The sequence below is a fragment of the Myxocyprinus asiaticus genome, chromosome 12 (assembly GCF_019703515.2).
Source record: "Myxocyprinus asiaticus isolate MX2 ecotype Aquarium Trade chromosome 12, UBuf_Myxa_2, whole genome shotgun sequence".
Lineage (NCBI taxonomy): Eukaryota > Metazoa > Chordata > Actinopteri > Cypriniformes > Catostomidae > Myxocyprinus > Myxocyprinus asiaticus.
The window spans coordinates 12,318,622-12,337,977 of NC_059355.1; the positions used below are offsets into that span (position 1 = coordinate 12,318,622).

At 39.4% G+C, this 19,356-nt stretch overlaps 1 protein-coding gene across 3 annotated transcripts in view; it reads right to left on the minus strand.

Moving 5' to 3' along the window:
* Positions 1-16,995: 16,995 nt before the first annotated feature.
* The window catches only part of ptprfa (protein tyrosine phosphatase receptor type Fa), a 516,187-nt gene continuing 513,826 nt past the window's right edge, over positions 16,996-19,356 (minus strand). For all 3 annotated transcript variants that reach the window (XM_051711353.1, XM_051711352.1, XM_051711351.1), the window contains one exon: positions 16,996-19,315. In XM_051711353.1, the coding sequence (XP_051567313.1) occupies positions 19,247-19,315 (69 nt within the window). In that variant the 3' untranslated portion in view covers positions 16,996-19,246. The remainder of the gene's footprint in view (positions 19,316-19,356) is intronic.

The following is a 19,356-nucleotide window of genomic DNA, read 5'->3' on the forward strand; positions in this document are numbered from 1 at the left end:
TGTGTGTGTGTGTGTTTGTTTGTTTTTCTATATATTTACTCATGTGTGATCACGGAGATGTTTGTTGGGGGGCGGGGTTTGGGAGGGGGAGGGGTGGTTGTGGGGTTTAAATGTTGTTTTTATATATATATGTTTTTGCTTTTCTTTATTATTGTAAGATTTAATAAAAAAAATTAATTATAAATAATATGGAAATAAAAAATATTTTGGATTCTAAAGCCAAAAAAAAAAAAAAAAAAAAAAGAACAACTGATTAAAATTCACACAAAAATTATGTCATTATTTACTCACATGTTTTTTAGAAATCCCCCAAAAATGAAAGTTCACTCATCATTTACTCACCCTCATGCCATCCCAGATGTTTATGACTTACTTTCTTCTGCAGAACACAAATGAAGATTTTAGAAAAATATAGGTCTATACAATGCAAGTGAATGGTGACCAAAACTTTGAAGCTCCAAAAAGCACAAAAAGGCAGAATAAAAGTAATCCTTAAAACTCTAGTGGTTAAATCCATATCTTCCGAAACAATAAACAGATCAACAGATCAATATTTAAGTCCTTTTTTATTACAAATCTCCACTTTCACTTTCAGATGTGAGAGTGAAACTAAACAGGCTTTCTGATGCAAATGTGAAAGTGGAGATTTATAGTAATAAAGGACTTAAATATTGATCGGTTTCTCACCCACACTAATTATATAACTTCAGAAGACATGGATTTAACAACTGGAGTCATATGGATAACTTTTATGCTGTTTTTAACTGCTTTTTGGAGCTTTAAAGTTCTGACACCCATTCACTTGAATTGTATGGACCTAACAGAGCTGAAATACTCTTATAAATATTTGTGTGTGATCTGCAAATAAAAGTCATACACATCTGGGATGGCATGAGGGTAAGTATATAATGAAAGAATTTTCATTTTTGGGTGAGGTATTCCTTTAAGTTTCAAAAATAGTTAAATGATTTAGAAATGTGTAAATCAAGTAATTTACCCCAAGTTTTGAATAATCTTGAGGCGTCTTGCCTCAGCAGCACAGGAATTGCACGAAGCACAGTGGTTCGACTTGTGTGGACACTATGTTGATCCTGAAAGTAAATTTTTAATCTAGTATTTAAAAAATGTTGAGCATGTTGAATGTGTTATTCAGCCTAAACATTGTGAATTATCTAAAACCCTTCAGTTCTCAAACCAAATTCATAGCTTTTGTAACCTTCACAATAGTCTGAAGATAGGAAAACTTAGGCCCAGATGGAATCCTTAGACATTTTTGGCTCTTAGCAAGCAGATTTTTTTGGGAAAATCTGCAGAATTTTGTGGATGGGATTTAAACATGGTAAAATGTGTTAAATGAACTTGATAGTACTGTACTCTTAATGGTTGCTCACACAATTAGCAAAACTATTTCACAAACAACATGCAAAATGGGGAATTTGTAGAACATTTAAGAAGTGAGAAATGTTGCAATTCTGCTAGAGGTGTGCAACCCGACCCAGGCCCGACGGGACCCGAGAAACCAGCGGGTTTCGGGCCGGGTTCGGGTCAGTTTTTCAAGCAGGACTTCGGGTTCGGGTCGGGTTTGTAATTAATAAAATAAATAAATAAACAGGTTTGCCGAACTTGTTATGCACGCTCACAGACACGCGTGAACGGACGACTTATGGGCCATTCACACCGAATGTGTTTTTGTGCGCCTCTGTTCTGTTTTCCCATTGTTTAAACACATGCTGGACGAATGTATTTGACATTTGCACTGCGTCTTGCGCAGGACCGGCACATTTTAAACACCACGTCAAGTTAAAAAGAACTTAAAATGTTCAAAAACGCATGTTGCGCCAGCGCAGTTGTCACAAAGATTCAGCATCCTAAACAAGTTCAGGTTGCATAGAGGGGACTGTTGCATTGTTTCATATTATTCCATACTGTTCTGCACCAGGTGAAGTTTCAGCGCATAAACAGGTAATGCACTGCTTTTGTCCCTTATAATCTAGTGTACTAAGGGGGCTGCCCTGCCTTGTTAACTGTGTAGGCTATGTTTACTGTTTCAATACTGTTACGAATGTTGCCTATATGCTTACATAAAATATAGCCTATTGCAACAGTACTTGCTAGGAGAAGAAATGAGATAGTTAGCGTTTTCGGGTTTGGGTCGGGTTCGGGCTTAAAATCTGACGGTATCATTCGGGACGGGTAGGGTCGGGCCTCATGGTCTCGGGTATAGGTCAGATTTCATTCTAAGGCTAAATTCTGGGTTTTCTGTGCGCACAGATTCTGCCTGGGCTTATAACATAAACATATTCTAACATAACACGTGAATACAACTTTTCAATACACTCACCATTAAAGAGATAGTTCACCCAAAAAGGAATCCCAGATGTGTATGACTTTCTTCTGCTGAACACAAACAAAGATTTTTAGAAGAATATCTCAGCTCTGTAGGTTAATTCAATGCAAGTGATTGGGGACCAAAACCTAAGCTCCAAAAAGCACATAAAGGCAACATAAAAGGTAATCCACTCCAATAGTTAAATCTATATCTTTTGAAGTGATCCAGTTGGTTTTATTGCAGATGAGAATAGACCAAAATAGAATGAATTTTTTCACTATAAATCAAGTTCATGATTTCAAGCTCGATTACACTTCATATAGCGCCACCTAGCGCTGTACAAATGCATTAAGCACCAGGAAGTGCAATCGAGCTTGAAATCATGATTGTGCTTAGAGATTGCAATGGCAAGATGTACAGTGAAAAAGGGGTTTTATTTTGGTCTGTTCTCACACACAAACAACTGGATCACTGCAGAAGACATTGATTAAACCACTCGAGTCAAATGGATTACATTTATCAACTATCATTCACTTGAATTGAATGGACCAACAGAGCTGACATATCCTTTTAAAAATCATCATTTGTGTTCTGCATTAGAAAGAAAGTCATACACATCTGGGATGGCATGAGGGTGAGTAAATTAGAGAGTTTTTGGGTGAACTAATCTATATGACTCCAGTGGTTAAATATATATCTTCTGAAGCAATAGTTAAAAAAAGGACTTAAATATTGATCTGTTTCTCACCCACACCCATCATATCGCTTCTGAAGACATGGATTAAACCACCAGAGTCTTATGGATTACTTTTATGCTGCCTTTATGGGCTTTTTGGAGTTTTAAAATTTTGGTATCCTTTCACTTGCATTGTATGGACCGACAGAGCTGAGATATTCTTCTAAAAATCTTGTGTACAGGAGAAAAAAGTCACACATCTGGGATGATATGAGGGTCAGTAAATGAGAGAGGTTTTATTTTTGAGTAAACTATCCCTTTAAGTTTGGGACAGGCTCAAATTATTCGGTGTAAAATCAAGGTCTGTTGAACCACAGAACAATATTAAACAACTAAGACCATAATACCTTTAAGTAACGAATCAAGAGAATCTCAGCAAGTTCACCAGTAGTCTTTTCCGACTCCAATGCCTTCTGACGAGGTATAAAGTCATCAGTGAAGACTGTGCAGATCAAGTTCTGCTTACGTGTGTTTGGTAGATTCTGGTTGAGTGCTACTCAGCAAACACCTGAAACAGAGAGATAAGAAAGGCTAGTTACATTCACAATGGATTGAAAGACATCCCTACAAATTATCAAACTATTTTCTTTTGTTTGAGTGTCCTGCATCACTCGATACAACCTATCTTTGATAGTTGAAAAATATGGGTATGTGAGTACGATGTCAGGCTGGAGCTGTTGACCATTTCTGATTAACAGTTTTTATTGATTCACACACTTGAAACAGAAAAGCAAAACATATATTCATTCACATAATCAACTTTTAATCCCCATTATTCCCTTTCCCCCTCCCAATCCCCAACCCCACCATGACCCTCAATCGTTTTTTGTTTTTTGTTTTTTTTTAAATAAAATAACATTTTACATTTAAACCCTACTAATACAATCCCCCCCCAAAAAAATGTATATATATATATATATATATATATATATATATATATATATATATATATATATATACACACAAATAAATAAATAAAATAATAATAAACATACATGATTAAACAAAACTACACTCTCCACATCCCCTTCCTGAGAGTCCCCCCAAAAAACTAAATATTTGACCCATTTTTTAGCAAATAAATCCCTAAACCCCAGCCTTCTACTTATCGCCTCTGCAAATGCAGCTACCCTCCCCATTTCCACACACCACTCCGAAAAAGAGGGTGCTCCACTTGACTACCAACCCTTTAAATTGACTTGCCTGCCGATCATGAGGCTGGTCATAACCCAATTTTTTATATGATTATCCCCTAAATGCATGACCGCCCTATCACCCAAAATACAGAGTCTGGGACAAAGCAAAACCTGAGTGTTCAAACCGTCACACAAATACCACTGAACCCTCAACCAAAACTCCTAGATCTTAACACACCCCCAAAAGGGTGGTGTCTCCAACTTCTGACTGGCATCGCCAGCAAGTAGGTGTGTCTTTAAGACCAAGCCTATATAATCTAGAGGGGGTCCAATAAAATCTATGTAAAATCTTAAATTGCATAAGGCGAACCCTTGCATCTCTAGATACAGACTTGACATTTTTAAGAATCTTAGTCCACACTCCATCCTCCAATACCAAATTCAAATCTTTTTCCCATACTCTCTTGAGAGAAGTCAAGGCTTCATCCCCCAGACTCTGAATTAGTAGGGAGTAATACACTGATGCTTCATGGCCTTTTCCAAAAGCAGCAATCACCTCTCCCAAAGCACCTGCCGCTTTAGGGGGTGCGTGCCACACCCAAAAATAGTGCAGAGTAGGTGACGAAGCTGTAAATACTTATAAAACTGAGATCTGGGAATGCCAAAATGTTGAACCAAATTTTCAAAAGGTCTCAATACTCCACCCTCATATAGGTCACCAAGTGCATTAACCCCCCTCACAATCCAATCTGACCAACAAAAAGGGGACTTGTTAATACTTAGTTTAGGGTTCAGCCATATGCTCGAGGCTGCGTTTAAATAAATATCCAAATTAAACACTCTGGACACTTTTGTCCATATCAAGTGCAAATGCAAAATAACTGGGTGCGACTTAACCTCTCCGTCTAGTTTGATCGAAAGGCTTTGCAGTGGCGAGATAGGGGCAAGAACTTCCTTTTCAATACAAAACCAGGGAGGGGCTCTCTCAGGTGGAATTGACCAATGAGCAAAATGTCTAAGACCGAACGCATAATAATAAAACAAAATCTTGGGTAGGCCTAGCCCACCTTTGTCGATTGGCCTATGTAACTTATTGAAATTTAACCTGGGGCGCTTACCATTCCAAATAAAGGACTTCGCTATGCTATCAAATTGCTTGAAATAAGAGAGGGGGACATCTACAGGGAGAGACTGAAGCAGGTAGTTGAATTTTGGAATACAATTCATTTTAATAACATTAACCTTCCCAATCATCGATAAAAGTCCACCTGCCCACATCGCTCGAAAACCTTTTCATTAAAGGGTCAAAATTAACTCTAACTAAATCAGACAAATTTGCTGGGAATAAAATCCCCAAATACTTAATGCCCTGTTTGGGCCACTGGAAGGTGCCCGGCTGGAAAGCCGTTTCTGGGCAGTACGCTGTCAGTGCCAAAACTTCGGATTTAGACCAATTGACTTTGTATCCTGAGAACTTGGAAAAGGAATTAATAAGTCTGTGGAGGCAAGGCATAGATCTAGTAGGTTCAGAGACAAATAATAAAATATCATCTGCGTAAAGCAGAAGCTTATGCGCCACACCTCCCGCTGTCACCCCTGGAAAATCATCCTCCTTTCTTATCGCGGCTGCTAATGGTTCCAGGGCAAGACAGAACAATAATGGGGAAAGTGGGCAACCCTGTTGAGCCCTATTCAGAGTAAAATAATCTGAAATTAATCCATTTGTTTGTACCGCTGCTACAGGGTGTTTATAAAGTAACTTAATCCAACCAATAAATGTACTCCCGAACCCATACATTTCCAAAATCTTAAAAAGATAATCCCATTCTACCATATCAAACGCCTTTTCGGTGTCAAGTGAGATGGCAGCAACCGGAGATTGTTCATTCGCCTCTGACCACATGATATTGATGAGACGCCTGATGTTATCAGAAGAGCTGCGGCCCCGAATAAACCCTACCTGATCTATATGTATAAGAGATGTCATAACTTTACTTAATCGATTAGCCAAAATGTTTGACAATATTTTTACATCTAGTTGGATTAGGGAAATTGGACGGTAACTTTTACACTCGCTTGGATCTTTGTCCTTTTTAAGAATCAGACTGATCCGGGCTTGTGCCGTGGTTGGAGGAAGTTTTCCCTTCTTGAATGATTCAGTATAAACTTCTAACAAAAGTGGAGCCAGTTCTGTAGCATAGGATCTAAAAAATTCTGCGGCAAAACCATCTGGCCCTGGTGCCTTGCCAGTAGGTAGGGACTTAATTACCTTGTCAAGCTCCTCCAAGGTTATCTCAGAATCAAGAGAGTTTTTTGCTCAATCGTCAGTTTAGGAAGATCTAATGGTTCCTCAAAGTTTCTAATATCTTCATCAGTAGATGAAGGCGTGGAACTATAAAGATCAATATAGAATTCTTTAAAGGCATTATTAATATCATTGGCCAAGGTAAATATTTCACCACCAGCAGATTTCACTGAGGGAATAGTAGAAAAAGACTCTCTCTGCTTTATATATCTAGCCAAAAGCTTCCCTGCTTTGTCACCCAACTCAAAGTATGACTGTCTTGCCCTGAATAACCAAAACTCCACTTTCCGCGACAAAATAGTATTATATCTGTATTTCAATCGGGTCAATTCTCTGAGGCCATCAGCTGACATACGGTGCTTCAGCTCTGCCTCGGCACTTTTAATATTTCCTTCCAACTCCACAAGTTCTCATGCTTTGGATTTTTTGATGAATGAGGCATAATGCATGATCCGGCCCCTAAGAACCGCTTTAAGTGCCTCCCAAGCCACGCCCACAGAGGATACTGAGGACCAGGTGGTCTCCATATAAACATTGATTTCAGTCTTTAACATTTGTTGGAGATCAGGATTTTGCAGAAGGGATACATTAAGGCGCCAACTATATGATTTCTTTTTCTCTATATGTGGCATCACCTCTAAACTCACCAGGGCGTGATCTGAGACTAAAATGTTTCCAATTGAGCAATCAACAACAGATGAAATTAGGGATTTGGATATAAAAAAAAATCTATTCTAGAATAAATCTTATGGACTGATGAAAAAAATGTATAGTCCCTACCGGATGGGTTCAAATGTTTCCAAATATCCGAAAGACCAAGATTTTTACACATCCTGTGAAGCATCAGTGTTGCTCTAGGGGGTTTACACACTTTTGCTTCACTATGATCAAGGACTGAATCCATCAAAAGATTAAAGTCTCCTCCCAATATTCCTAATTTATCTTTAGTCTGTTTGAGACATTTGAATTGTAGATGTTTATTTACCAATATAATGACTCCCTTGCTTTTACTTGAGCCAGCACTAAAGAAAACATGTCCACCCCATATCTTCCCAAATTTTTCAGCTTCCTGCGGGGAGAGATGTGTTTCTTGAAGAAACACTATATCATATTTCTAACGTTTAAGAAAAGAAATAACCTTCCTTCTTTTTATGGGATGCCCCAACCCATTCACATTCCATGTGGAGAGAGATAGTACACTCATATTAACAACTGACATATTGATATAATAAAAAAAAAAGTTTGTGTGAAAAACAAAATTATACAGACCACATTCCCCATTAGTGAAACAATCAACCCCTGAACATCCCCCGGAACAAAACAAACAGAAAAAAGAAAAATGTGCGCATTAACCCCGCTCAAGAAAGCGCCAACCAGCGTCAATCCCTCTAAACTCAAAAGGTCCATGAATGCCTACGAGAACCCCCACGACAACTTTGCCATCGGAATGTGAGGCAAAATTACATAACTGAAAATACTTTGTGAAATAAACCCAGTCAATAGGAAGAATGAACACAAAGAATGTGTAGATTCATTCACAGAACTGTCTCAAGGATGTGATCTTCCACAAAATAAATTCCAGCTGATATAAAACCATTCAGATTCCTCAGACAGACAAACGAAACTTCAGTGAGGCGGCTGTTATGAGTTCAGCGAATGACGTAATCATTCCAATGTCCCGTAAAAAAAAACTCGACAAAACAAACTACAGCCAGCAGGAGGAATAAGTATGAAGAACGAACAGATTAATCCACAGCTGTTCCAAAGGAGTGTTATTCAACAGAACAAGCTCCAGCCGCTAGGCGGAGCCAACACAAAAAGAAACAAAACCGGCATCCCGGTTCCCTGGATGATCGAGTCAATTCACTCGGAGGCTGCATAAAAGTATATACCATGACTTACATAATTTGTCAGCTTTATTAAAGACATCCTTTGTGTGAGCATATAGATATTTTGCGGTCATCCGCAGTGTCCACTCTCAAGCTGTCCGGGAACTTCAATGCAAAAGTAATCTTTCATCAATGCAAAAGTTTCTTTAAGGAAAAGTGTTATTCACAAAACAAGCTCCAGCTGCTCGGCGGAGCCAACGCAAAAAACCTAAAATTTCGCCCAGCTTCCTCAAGAGTAAGTACAGCGAGTCAGACCTACTCACGTGAGAGACATCCAATGGTTTACTCAGACATTGATTCTATAAAAGACATTGCCAGATTTGGACATGTAAATACTTTGTGACCGTTTTTCGTTTCTATTCTCAGTTTGGCCGGGAACATCAGAGCAAATGAGATCTTCTTCTGATGTAAGAGTTTCTTACATTCCTTGAACCGATCGCATTTCTCTCTTGTCGAACTCGCAAAGTCCGGGAACAAGAAAACATTATGGTTCTTCCAAGAAAGCTTCCCTTTGATCCTCGCCTGGCGCAACACAAGATCTTTATCGGATGATCTCAGAAATCTGGCCAGAATCGGTCGGGGCCTGTCTCCCTCAGCAAATCTGTGAGCTGGGACTCTGTGAGCTCGCTCGATTTCCAGCTTGTGGCCTGTTATGTCGAGCAGACTCGGGAAAAACTCGTCTAGGAATTTCACCATATCTCTGCCCTCCTCATGCTCAGGAATTCCAACAATTCGAACGTTATTCCTGCGGCTTCTATTCTCAAGATCTTCAAGCTTTTCAAGGAGATGTTCCAAATCAACTTTGGTCACGGGTGGATTAGCGGTTAATTCCCTCTCCGAAGATTCCAGAAAATCGATTTGTTTTTTCAACATCAGACGCTCTTGTACCTAACTCAGAGAATTTTATTTCCATCGCTGTAATCGATCGACGTATTACAGCGAGATCCTCCAAGTCAGCAAGAATCTTCGTCAACATCACCGACATGTTGGACAGTTGACGCTGGATTCCTTCTCCCGCCACGCCATCCAAATCGAGTCCCCGGTCTGTAGGCCTGTCGGGGCTTTCATCCAGAACACATAAGTGTCTTTTAATATCTCCAGAGCCTGAGGATTTTGACTTCTTTGCCATGTTTTGCAACAAAGGGCAAATGTGTAACAGGGTGTATCAAATTTCACCAGATTATAACATGAGAATAATCGAAAATTCAGCAAAGTGCGCAGAGCTCGTCGCTCACATGTCTGCTCCTTGCATGGCGTCATCGGCTTCGGAGCTGTTGACCATTGATTACTCTCACTTGGTCAAATGCGTGTTTGAGAGACTTGTCACGTGACTGCTCTAGAGGGAAATCCTCCTCAGGGAATCCCCTGAGGATGGGAACTCCCCTGCATCATCATGACGTGGAGCAGATGTAGATGGCCCTGGCACCACCTCTCCAGCCATAGCATCGCACATCTTACACCGAGACAACATTTTACAGGACCCATCCACACATATTTCCCTTAATATATTCTTAAAATCAGGCCAATTCGTTCCCAAAATCAGTGGATGTGTCAGGTGGGAATTAACCGCGGCCTCTACTCTATACTTTTTCCCCTGAATAGTATCTCAATGGTAACCACTGGTGAATATCCCCGTGCACACACCTCACCCTCACCCTTTATCCATGCCCAATGCCCCGTCTTGCACCAAACGTTGGAGAATGGAGGTTTGAGAACAGCCTGAATCCACCAACGCGTGGTATGTATCCCTTTTAGACTCACCGGTATACGATTCCGGCCTGTGGAGCATCAGGGATCCAGACCAGTGTCACCACCTCCATCGCCGAGCACTGATCCTGGAAGTGCCCGGCTTCCCCACAGCCCCAACCGACCAGCCCTGGCCTCCCTACCTCATTCATGGGGGTGATCCCTTCAACCTGGGGAGGAGAGCGGAGAGAGACAGGAGAAGTGGGGGACACAGATACAGGGGACCTTAGTTTGGGGAAGGGGTTTGGGTGGGGTTCTGGAACAGGATGGAAAGCGGAGGGGTGGGGGGGGGTCGGTGTTTGAGATGCAGGAGAGAGAGAGAGAGAAGAGAGAGAAAAAGAGTCTGCTTCGCTTCCTCCCGGAAATAACCCAGTGGCACTGGACACACTTGGCCATACCACGAGGAAGCTGGGCGATGAACTGCTCCAGTACCACCAGGTCAACGATTTCCACAGTGCTGCGGGTCCCCCAGCCAGCAACCATTTCCAGCAGGCATCCCGGAGCTGTTGGGCAAAGGCAAATAAGTGGCCGTGCCTCCTGAACTCCAGGGATCAGAATTGCTGGCGGCTTTGCTCTGGACTACGACTGACCCACTGCAGGATGGCTTTCTTGAGGTTGGGGTAATTGAGGAGGCTGGCGGTGGGAAGTTGGGCTGCTAGCTGCGCCTCCCTGGAGAGTAACAGCAACAAGCGGGCCGCCCAACCACTTCCACACCTCTGGGGTTTTCGTCATTTGGCCCCAGCTTCATGAGGGTCACAGGGGAAGTGGCCTCCATGGGGGGGGGGGGTTGGGTGTCCCAACACCAGCCCCTCTCTGTCGATCAGGCTCCGGAACACATCCCGGTCCTCCACTTGGGCCTGGGGCAGGAGATGGAAGCGTCGTTCCTGCTCCAGGCGTAACTCCATGAGGGCTTGATGCTGGGTCTGTTGGAGGCTGGCAATTTGATAACTTCGCCCAGCGGTGAAGACTCCATAACGGCGTTATCCTCCAAATTCCCGGGTTTCGGCACCACTATAGTAGGGACAGTTTTTTTGGGCAATGGAGGAGTCAGGAGACAATGAAGCAGTGCAGGCAAGTCTTTTATTTTCTGCCTTCAGGTTTCTTGGATTTCTTTAGTGTACTCAATTCACGTAGATTCACAACACTCAATAAGATAACAAAAAAACTTTTTCAAAACACTCTGTAGCGTGTGTTCGTGCTCTCAGGTCGCTCTCTCTCTCCCAAACTTATGCACTGGTCTGGTGCGGCTTTTAAGTCTCGCTCAGCGATCACTATAACAAGAAACAGGTGTGATATGACAGGTTCAGATAATTACAACCCAGGTGACGAATCTTACAGCTCTCTCTCTCCCGCAGACAGACACACAACCACGCCCCCATCACCACAGGTACTTACCTCAGAAACTTGTACCATGCGAAAAACAAAATACATCCACCTTGTTCAAACTAGGGCGGGAAACTAGTCCAAACAAGTCCTTTAAGCTCTCAATATTCTTTAGAATGGGGAGTAAAATGAATAGCATATACAGTGCCTTGCAAAAGTATTCAGACCCCTGACCAATTATCTCATATTACTGAATTACAAATAATGAAATTAAATTTTATTTTAAAACACTGGAACTCAAAACCAATTATTGTTAGGTGACATTGGTTTTATGTTGGGAAATATATATATATATATATTTTTTTTTACTGATATAGCTTGCTTGCAAAAGTATTCAACCCCTGTGCTGTGGAAGCTGCCAGGTTACACCGATGAAAGAAATTGCCCTAACGAGGACACAATTACTTTACCATTGGCATCCACCTGTGAATAATTAAAGTTGGAATCACATTTTCTGGATAAAAAAACCCATTGTTGAAGGATCATTGGTCAGGCTGTGAATCTGAAGGAAAATGAATACCAAAGAGCATTCCACAGAAGTTAGAGATAAAGTAATAAAAATGCATAGATTAGGGAAAGGGTACAAAATAATATCCAAATGTTTGGATATCCCAGTGAGCACAGTTGGATCAATAATCAGGAAGTGGAAGCTGCACCACACCACCCAGGCACTGCCAAGAAAAGGCCATCCCTCAAAACTCAGTGCTCTAACAAAAAGGAGACTTGTGAGAGAAGCCACAGAGAGCCCAACAATCACTTTGAAGGAGCTACAGAGTTCAGTGGCTGGGAGTGGAGTAATGGTGCATCAGTCAACCATATCAAGAGCACTGCATAACGCTGGCCTGTATGGGAGGGTGGCAAGAAAGAAGCCGTTACTCAAAAAGTACCATCTGAAAGAACGTCTGGAGTTTGCCAGAAAGCATGTGAGTGACCCAGCTGCGATGTGGGAGAAGGTTTTGTGGTCAGATGAGACCAAGCTTTTTGGCCAAAACTCAAAGCACAAACCTAATGTGTGGTGCAAACCTAACACTTCCTATGCCTCAAGTCACACCATCCCTACAGTGAAGTATGGTGGTGGCAGCATCATGCTGTGGGGATGCTTCTCATCAGCAGGGACTGGGCATCTTGTTAGAATTGAAGGAATAATGGATGGAGCAAAATATAGGGAAATACTGCAAGAGAACCTGCTTCAGTCCGCTAAAAAACTGAAGCATGGGAGGAAATTCACCTTTCAGCATGACAATGATCCCAAGCACAAGGCCAAAGCAACATTGGAGTGGCTCAAGAACAAAAAGATAAATGTCTACATGTGGCTAAGTCAAAGTCCTGATCTCAATCCTATTGAGAATCTGTGGCACTATTTGAAAATTGCAGTCCACAAGTGTCACCCAACCCAACCTAAACAACCTGGAGCAAATCTGCTGAGAAAAATGGGCCAAAATCACTTCGTCACTGTGTGCAATGCTGGTATATATGTACCCCAAAAGACTAAAAGCAGTTATTGCAGCAAAAGGTGGCTCGACCAAATATTAATATGTGGGGGTTCAATTCTTATGCAAGCAAGATATTTCAGTTTTTTATTTTTCATAAAAATATTTCCCAACAAAAAAACCATGTCACTTTACAATAATTTATTTTTGAGTTTCAGTGTTTTAAAATAAAATATCAGTCAGAATGAAATTTCAGTGTACCATTTGTAATTCGGTAATATGAGAGAATTGGTCAGGGGTCTGAATATTTTGCAAGGCACTGTATGTCTTTCAGTTAAATTACACAACAGTAACCTTAAAAAACGTAATTTAAAATAAAGAATCACAGGCTAACTCCACTAATCAAAAATTCCTCAATGTTAAAATGCTTGTAAAATGTAGAAATTGTACCTCTGTCGATACACAGAGGAGCTGCTTAAATTAAGCACACGCTGCATCATTTAAAATAATATCCTGTAGATGAACAAAACACTCTTTAGATAACTGTTGCTGTTCCTTTTGTATTCTACATATCCTAAACTATCATAAATGTATTTATTTTTAAAATTTTATCCCCTAACACACAACTGAATGAAACAGGCTGCATGACTATGATAAATGATTACCGCAAGAGTTAGATTAACATACAGGTGCGAGGGACTTCAACATTTCTAAATTACACAAATAAAAAATACATATTCGTCTCTCTCTTGCTTTTGCTCGCTTGTCAATGATGCCGAGATCTACTTTTATATTTAATTTCATCACTGAAAAGGTTTACCTGAAAACTTAATAGCACTAAACTTCACAAGCAGCCTCAAGAATGGACACAGAGTGGCCGTATAACACATTTCCTTGAGAAGTTTGTTCAAAGGGGAAAACGAGAGCAAGAAAGAGTGTACTCCCATGCATGGTTGCCAGATTGCACAAAGTAAGTATAACATTATACTTTAACCTCCTCGTGGTCGCTATTATGTGGTTCTCATTCTCGGTGGGGCGCGTTGTGCGCAGATGCCGCGGAGAATAGCGTGGGCCTCCACATGCGCTAGGTCTCCGCGGTAACGCGCTCACTACATGATAAAATGCACAGATTGACAGTCTCAGACACACCCAGATTGTGGAACGCATTGAGAATTGGGCATGCCAAATTGGGGAGAAAAGGGGAGAAAAAAATAAATCCTCCACCTGCAGCAGTGACAGCTTTGCAGATCCTTGGCATTCTAGCTGTCAGATTGTCCAGACACTCCGGTGACATTTCACCCCACACTTCCTGTAGCACTTGCCATAGATGTTGCTGTCTTGTCGGGCACTTCTCATGCACTGTACAGTCTAGCTGATCCCACAAAAGCTCAATGGAGTTAAGATCCATATCGCTCTTTTCCAATTATCTGTTGTCCAATGTCTGTTTCTTTGCCCACTCCAACCTTCTCTTTTTGTTTTTCTGTTTCAAAAGTGGCTTTTTCTTTGCAATTCTTCCCATAAGGCCTGCACCCCTGAGTCTTCTCTTTACTGTCGTACATGAAATGGTGTTGAGCGGGTAGAATTCAATGAAGCTGTCAGCTGAGGACATGTGAGATGTCTATTTCTCAAACTAGAGACTCTGATGTGCTTATCCTCTTGTTTAGTTGTACATCTGGCCTTCCACATCTCTTTCTGTCCTTGTTAGAGCCAGTTGCCCTTTGTCTTTGAAGACTGTAGTGTACACCTTTGTATGAAATCTTCAGTTTTTTTTTTTTTTGACAATTTCAAGCATTGTATAGCCTTCATTCCTCAAAACAATGATTGACTGATGAGTTTCTAGAGAAAGCTGTTTCTTTCTTGCCATTTTTGACCAAATATTGACCTTAAGACATGCCAGTCTACTGCATACTGTGGCAACTCAAAAACAAACACAAAGACAATGTTAAGCTTCATTTAACGAACCAAATAGCTTTCAACTGTGTTTGATATAATGGCAAGTGATTTTCTAGTGCCAAATTAGCAATTTAGCATGATTACCCAAGGAAAAGGTTTTGGAGTGATGGCTGCTGGAAATGGGGCCTGTCTAGATATGATCAACAATGTCTTCTTTCAAATAGTGATGGTGCTGTTTTTTACATCAGTTTTAGTCATCCTGACGATACTTTGTGATCAGCTGAATGCCACTTTGGTGAATTAAAGTACCAATTTCCTTCCGAAACAGCAAAATCTGTACATTATTCCAAATTTTTGGCCGGCAGTGTAGTTTTTAACTGTCTTATAGGATAGTCAATACCTGTGTTTTTTCATTTTATGTATGTAAAGTAGTGGTTAAGAGAAAATTATGCTACTTTTGTCAATAAAGAATACTTTATTTTTACAGTTAGTTTTGTTGAAATTGTCATTTAAAAGCTGTTAAAAAACAGATATTTAATGTATTCCATTTATACAGAATTTTTTGGTTAAATCACGTGACACATTTCGATAAACTGTTTATTCTGATATTTTGAAATATGAAATTATATTTTTTTTTTACAGTGTAGATATAATAGTTGATAGATACAGTATCTATCTATCTATCTATGCCATAGATGATTAGTATAACTGACTGTAAATCCATATGGGGTCACTTAGTGCACGTGCAAAATATAGAGGCTATATACACACACACACATACATATATTCAGTATATTGTATATAAAAGTGGACCTTTCATATATTCTAGATTCATTACACATAAAGTGAAATATTTCAAGCCTTTTTTTTGTTTTAATCTTGATGATTACGGTTTACAGCTCATGGAAATCAAAAATCCTGTATCTCAAAATATTAGAATAAAGAATTTATAATACAGAAATTTCGACCTTCTGAAAAGTATGATAATTTATGCACTCAATACTTGGTCGGGGCTCCTTTTGCACGAATTACTGCAAATAATTATTGCTCAGTAGTCCAAAGTCCTTTTTTCAGATGAAAGTAAATTTTGCATTTCATTTGGAAATCAAGGTCCCAGAGTCTGAAGGTAGAGAGGCACAGAATCCAAGTTGCTTGAAGTCCAGTGTTAAGTTTCCACAGTCAGTGATGATTTGGGGTGCCATGTCATCTCCTGGTGTTGGTCCACTGTGTTTTCTCAAGTTGAGAGTCAATGCAGCAGTCTACCAGGAGATTTAAGAGCACTTCATGCTTCCATCTGCTGACAAGCTTTATGGAGATGCTGATTTCCTTTTCCAGCAGGACTTGGTACCTGCCCACAGTGCAAAAACTACTAGTAACTGGTTTGCTGACCATGGTATTACTGTGCTTGATTGGCCAACTTTTCCACGATATTCTAATTTTTTGAGATGCACCTGTATAATATGTACTGTATATATATATATATATATATACAGCAATTATGAATATTTCAGTATCTCATTTGCGCATGAAGAAACAAACCAATGCCTTGCACTGCAATGCGGATCTTAAATCTACAGTTTCTGAATTCAGCATCTAAATAAAAATTCAGTACACACTTAAAATTAATGTTCGGACATTTGAGCACAGCAGTTTACAAACCACCAATTAAAAATGTGTAATTCAATTATTTGAGGACCTCAGCAGTAAACAGTGACATTGATTATTGCATCCAAAGTGATAACTGGGCCTAATTATGTGTTAATTACCATGTTCAATCTGAACCAGCAACTCTGACCTTAGACAAAAGGTATAACTTTTGCTTAATTGGCTAAATAATTAGCTTTCAGTATAATTAGTACACTTTTCTGTCAATATGTTAACCTATTTAAAGCAGGACTAATTTTTCCAGGTGTTCCAAGCCAAATTAATACGTAAAACAAGCAGAATCCAGTTCAAACAATGAATGCCTTCACATTCCACTGCAATGGTCGGTGTGTTGGCTTGCTTTGGCTGTGTAACTCAAAGTTTCTGGCAAAGGTACAGACACACGGGAAAGGAACAAACCATCTGTTCACCAGGAAACGTGACAAGGGAAGGAGGATACAGCGATAGAGCAAAGCCCCACAATAAGAATGTACAAACCACAATTAGGCATTTTATTAACATATTTCTCTCCTTTTTTATTAACAAATAGAAAACAGACTGGCTGTACAACAGATTGAATGTGCTTTTGTCTCTATGTGAACACAAAGTGTAATGAATTCTTCCCATCTTACTTTGTGCTCAGGCAATAAGAGAAAAGAAACACTCGTCTCGAGTATGCACATATTTTCAGTCCAATGATGCAGTTGTGACGTTACAGGAGATTTGTCTTTAAGAGCCACAGTGAGAAATAATCGGATGTCCGTTAATACCACATATAAAGAGTTCAGGACTGTTTTCAGTCTGAGCAGGTGAGTTGAGTCGTTTCACTTCACTTTCAGCCAAAACATTTCAGCTGCTAGTCTGAACTGATGATGGATTTCTGAGGTTCAACTGGATATGCGTGATGGCTGTACATGTGCGTGCAAGTTTGTCAGGTCAAGGCCTGGCCGTTAAGATGGGTTGACTTTTGACCTCGGCTGACCCCTGATTGAAAGAAAGACTTTTCTGTGGCATCAGGCCTTCAGAATGGAGTTTCCAGAAAATGACAGTTTACCGCTATTTCAAGCAGAATTTCTTTTCTCATTTCATTGGTTTATTCAGTTTCCTTAACGGCAGCAGGTCCTTTCAGGTCGCTAACTCTGGTTCATCTTTTGTATTTGTTTATATTGTTTTGTAAAGAATCAGGAGGTGAAAAGTTTATATATATATATAAGTTTCCCCCTTTCCCATCTAAATAAAAGATCATTAAAATATCATAATAATGATAAAAAGTAAGAAATCAGCAGCAGCTCTTAATACACCTCTTTTAGTATTAGTAACTTGGGTCATGTGAAAATACATGTCCACGTGTGCTAAAAATAATTGAACATATAAAAAAAATTTCATAAAGGAATAATAATAATAATATAAGAAGAAATAAACATAAAACGAACCCCTTAGATATACAACGATCAGCAAATAATACAAATATTGTACTTTCTGAAAGACATACTAACAGAAATGGCCACAATAATAATATTAAAAATAATAACAAAACTACAAAAAATCATTTTCTCATTCAGTACTTTTGTCTTGTCTTCTAGTAGAAACATCTTTAAAACAAGCCAAATTTACTTAAGAAGCAAATTTAATTATTTACTTAATATATCTTGAATTGATGCAGCCTCCTCAGTCAAAAATATCGTAATTACGAGTTCCAAGCATGTGAATGACCAAGCGAAGTCGTATTTACCAGTTGGAAAATTCTGGAATTTTAGATGATACCAGAGTTGCTGAGATGTTGGAAGTGGCGTTTTGACATGCAAGATGATGTAAAGCAATAATTTTGCAAAATTATTTCAGTTTCAGTGCTTTATTTCAATAATATTGATTTATTATATATGACAGATCTAATGGTCAACTAAAGTAAACTTAATGACTCACCCTTTGAGGTTTTGTGCACTTTGTCTAAGTCAAATGAATTAATAATTTGTTACATAACATGCAGTAATAAATCGTATCCACTGTTGCAACTATTGCTCATTGTGTGTTTATTTTAGTTTGGCATCTTCCATATTTTGTTTCTCACTTGAATGCAGGACATGTCGTAATAACAAAAATTATTTGCACTTGAAGGCAGCACAAGTCTGTTTTTCTGAACTCAATAACCAATAAACCATTGAATTTTGTTCGATTTATACTTAAAAACAACAAGAAGAAAAAAACTATCTGCCAATGGTTTAAGAAAAATATTAAGTATTCATTCATATAAAAATATTAAGTATTTATTTATAAATTAATATTATAAGTATTTATAATATCAAGCCATTTTTCAGAGAATATATCTTAAATTAAGTTTTAATCAAAATATATTCTCTGAAAAAAAGTCTTAATATCTTATGCAGTTTTGCTGCTCAACTAGATATTCGTAAAAGAAAAAAAGAAAGGCAAAATTACTGAATAAGAAAATCGCAGACGACAATGATAATCACCAAGAGAATGATGAAATGTTTACAATAAAAAAAGTGGTAATGTAATACACTCAGCAATGTACAAAAACTGGAGCTGTGCATATATAGAGACCAGAATGAAATGTTTGAGTCTGTATTCAGAGAGAAGAACACAAATGCAGTGAATTATCTCCCTGACCATCTCTCTCCTTCTGTCTGTCTATCTGTCTCCCTCCAGCAGTGTTGACTGAATAGTTAGGATGGCTATGGCTAAGAGAGAAGTGGCGGCTCTGCGGAGGTGGCGTTCTGAGGAATTCTGGGAGTGGTTACGTTGCATAGTGATCAAAGCTGCCCAGGTACTCTAGAGCTGCTCGGTAACACAGCTGGTACTGGTCCTGTGTCAGACACACACACAGAACACACACGGATATAGATT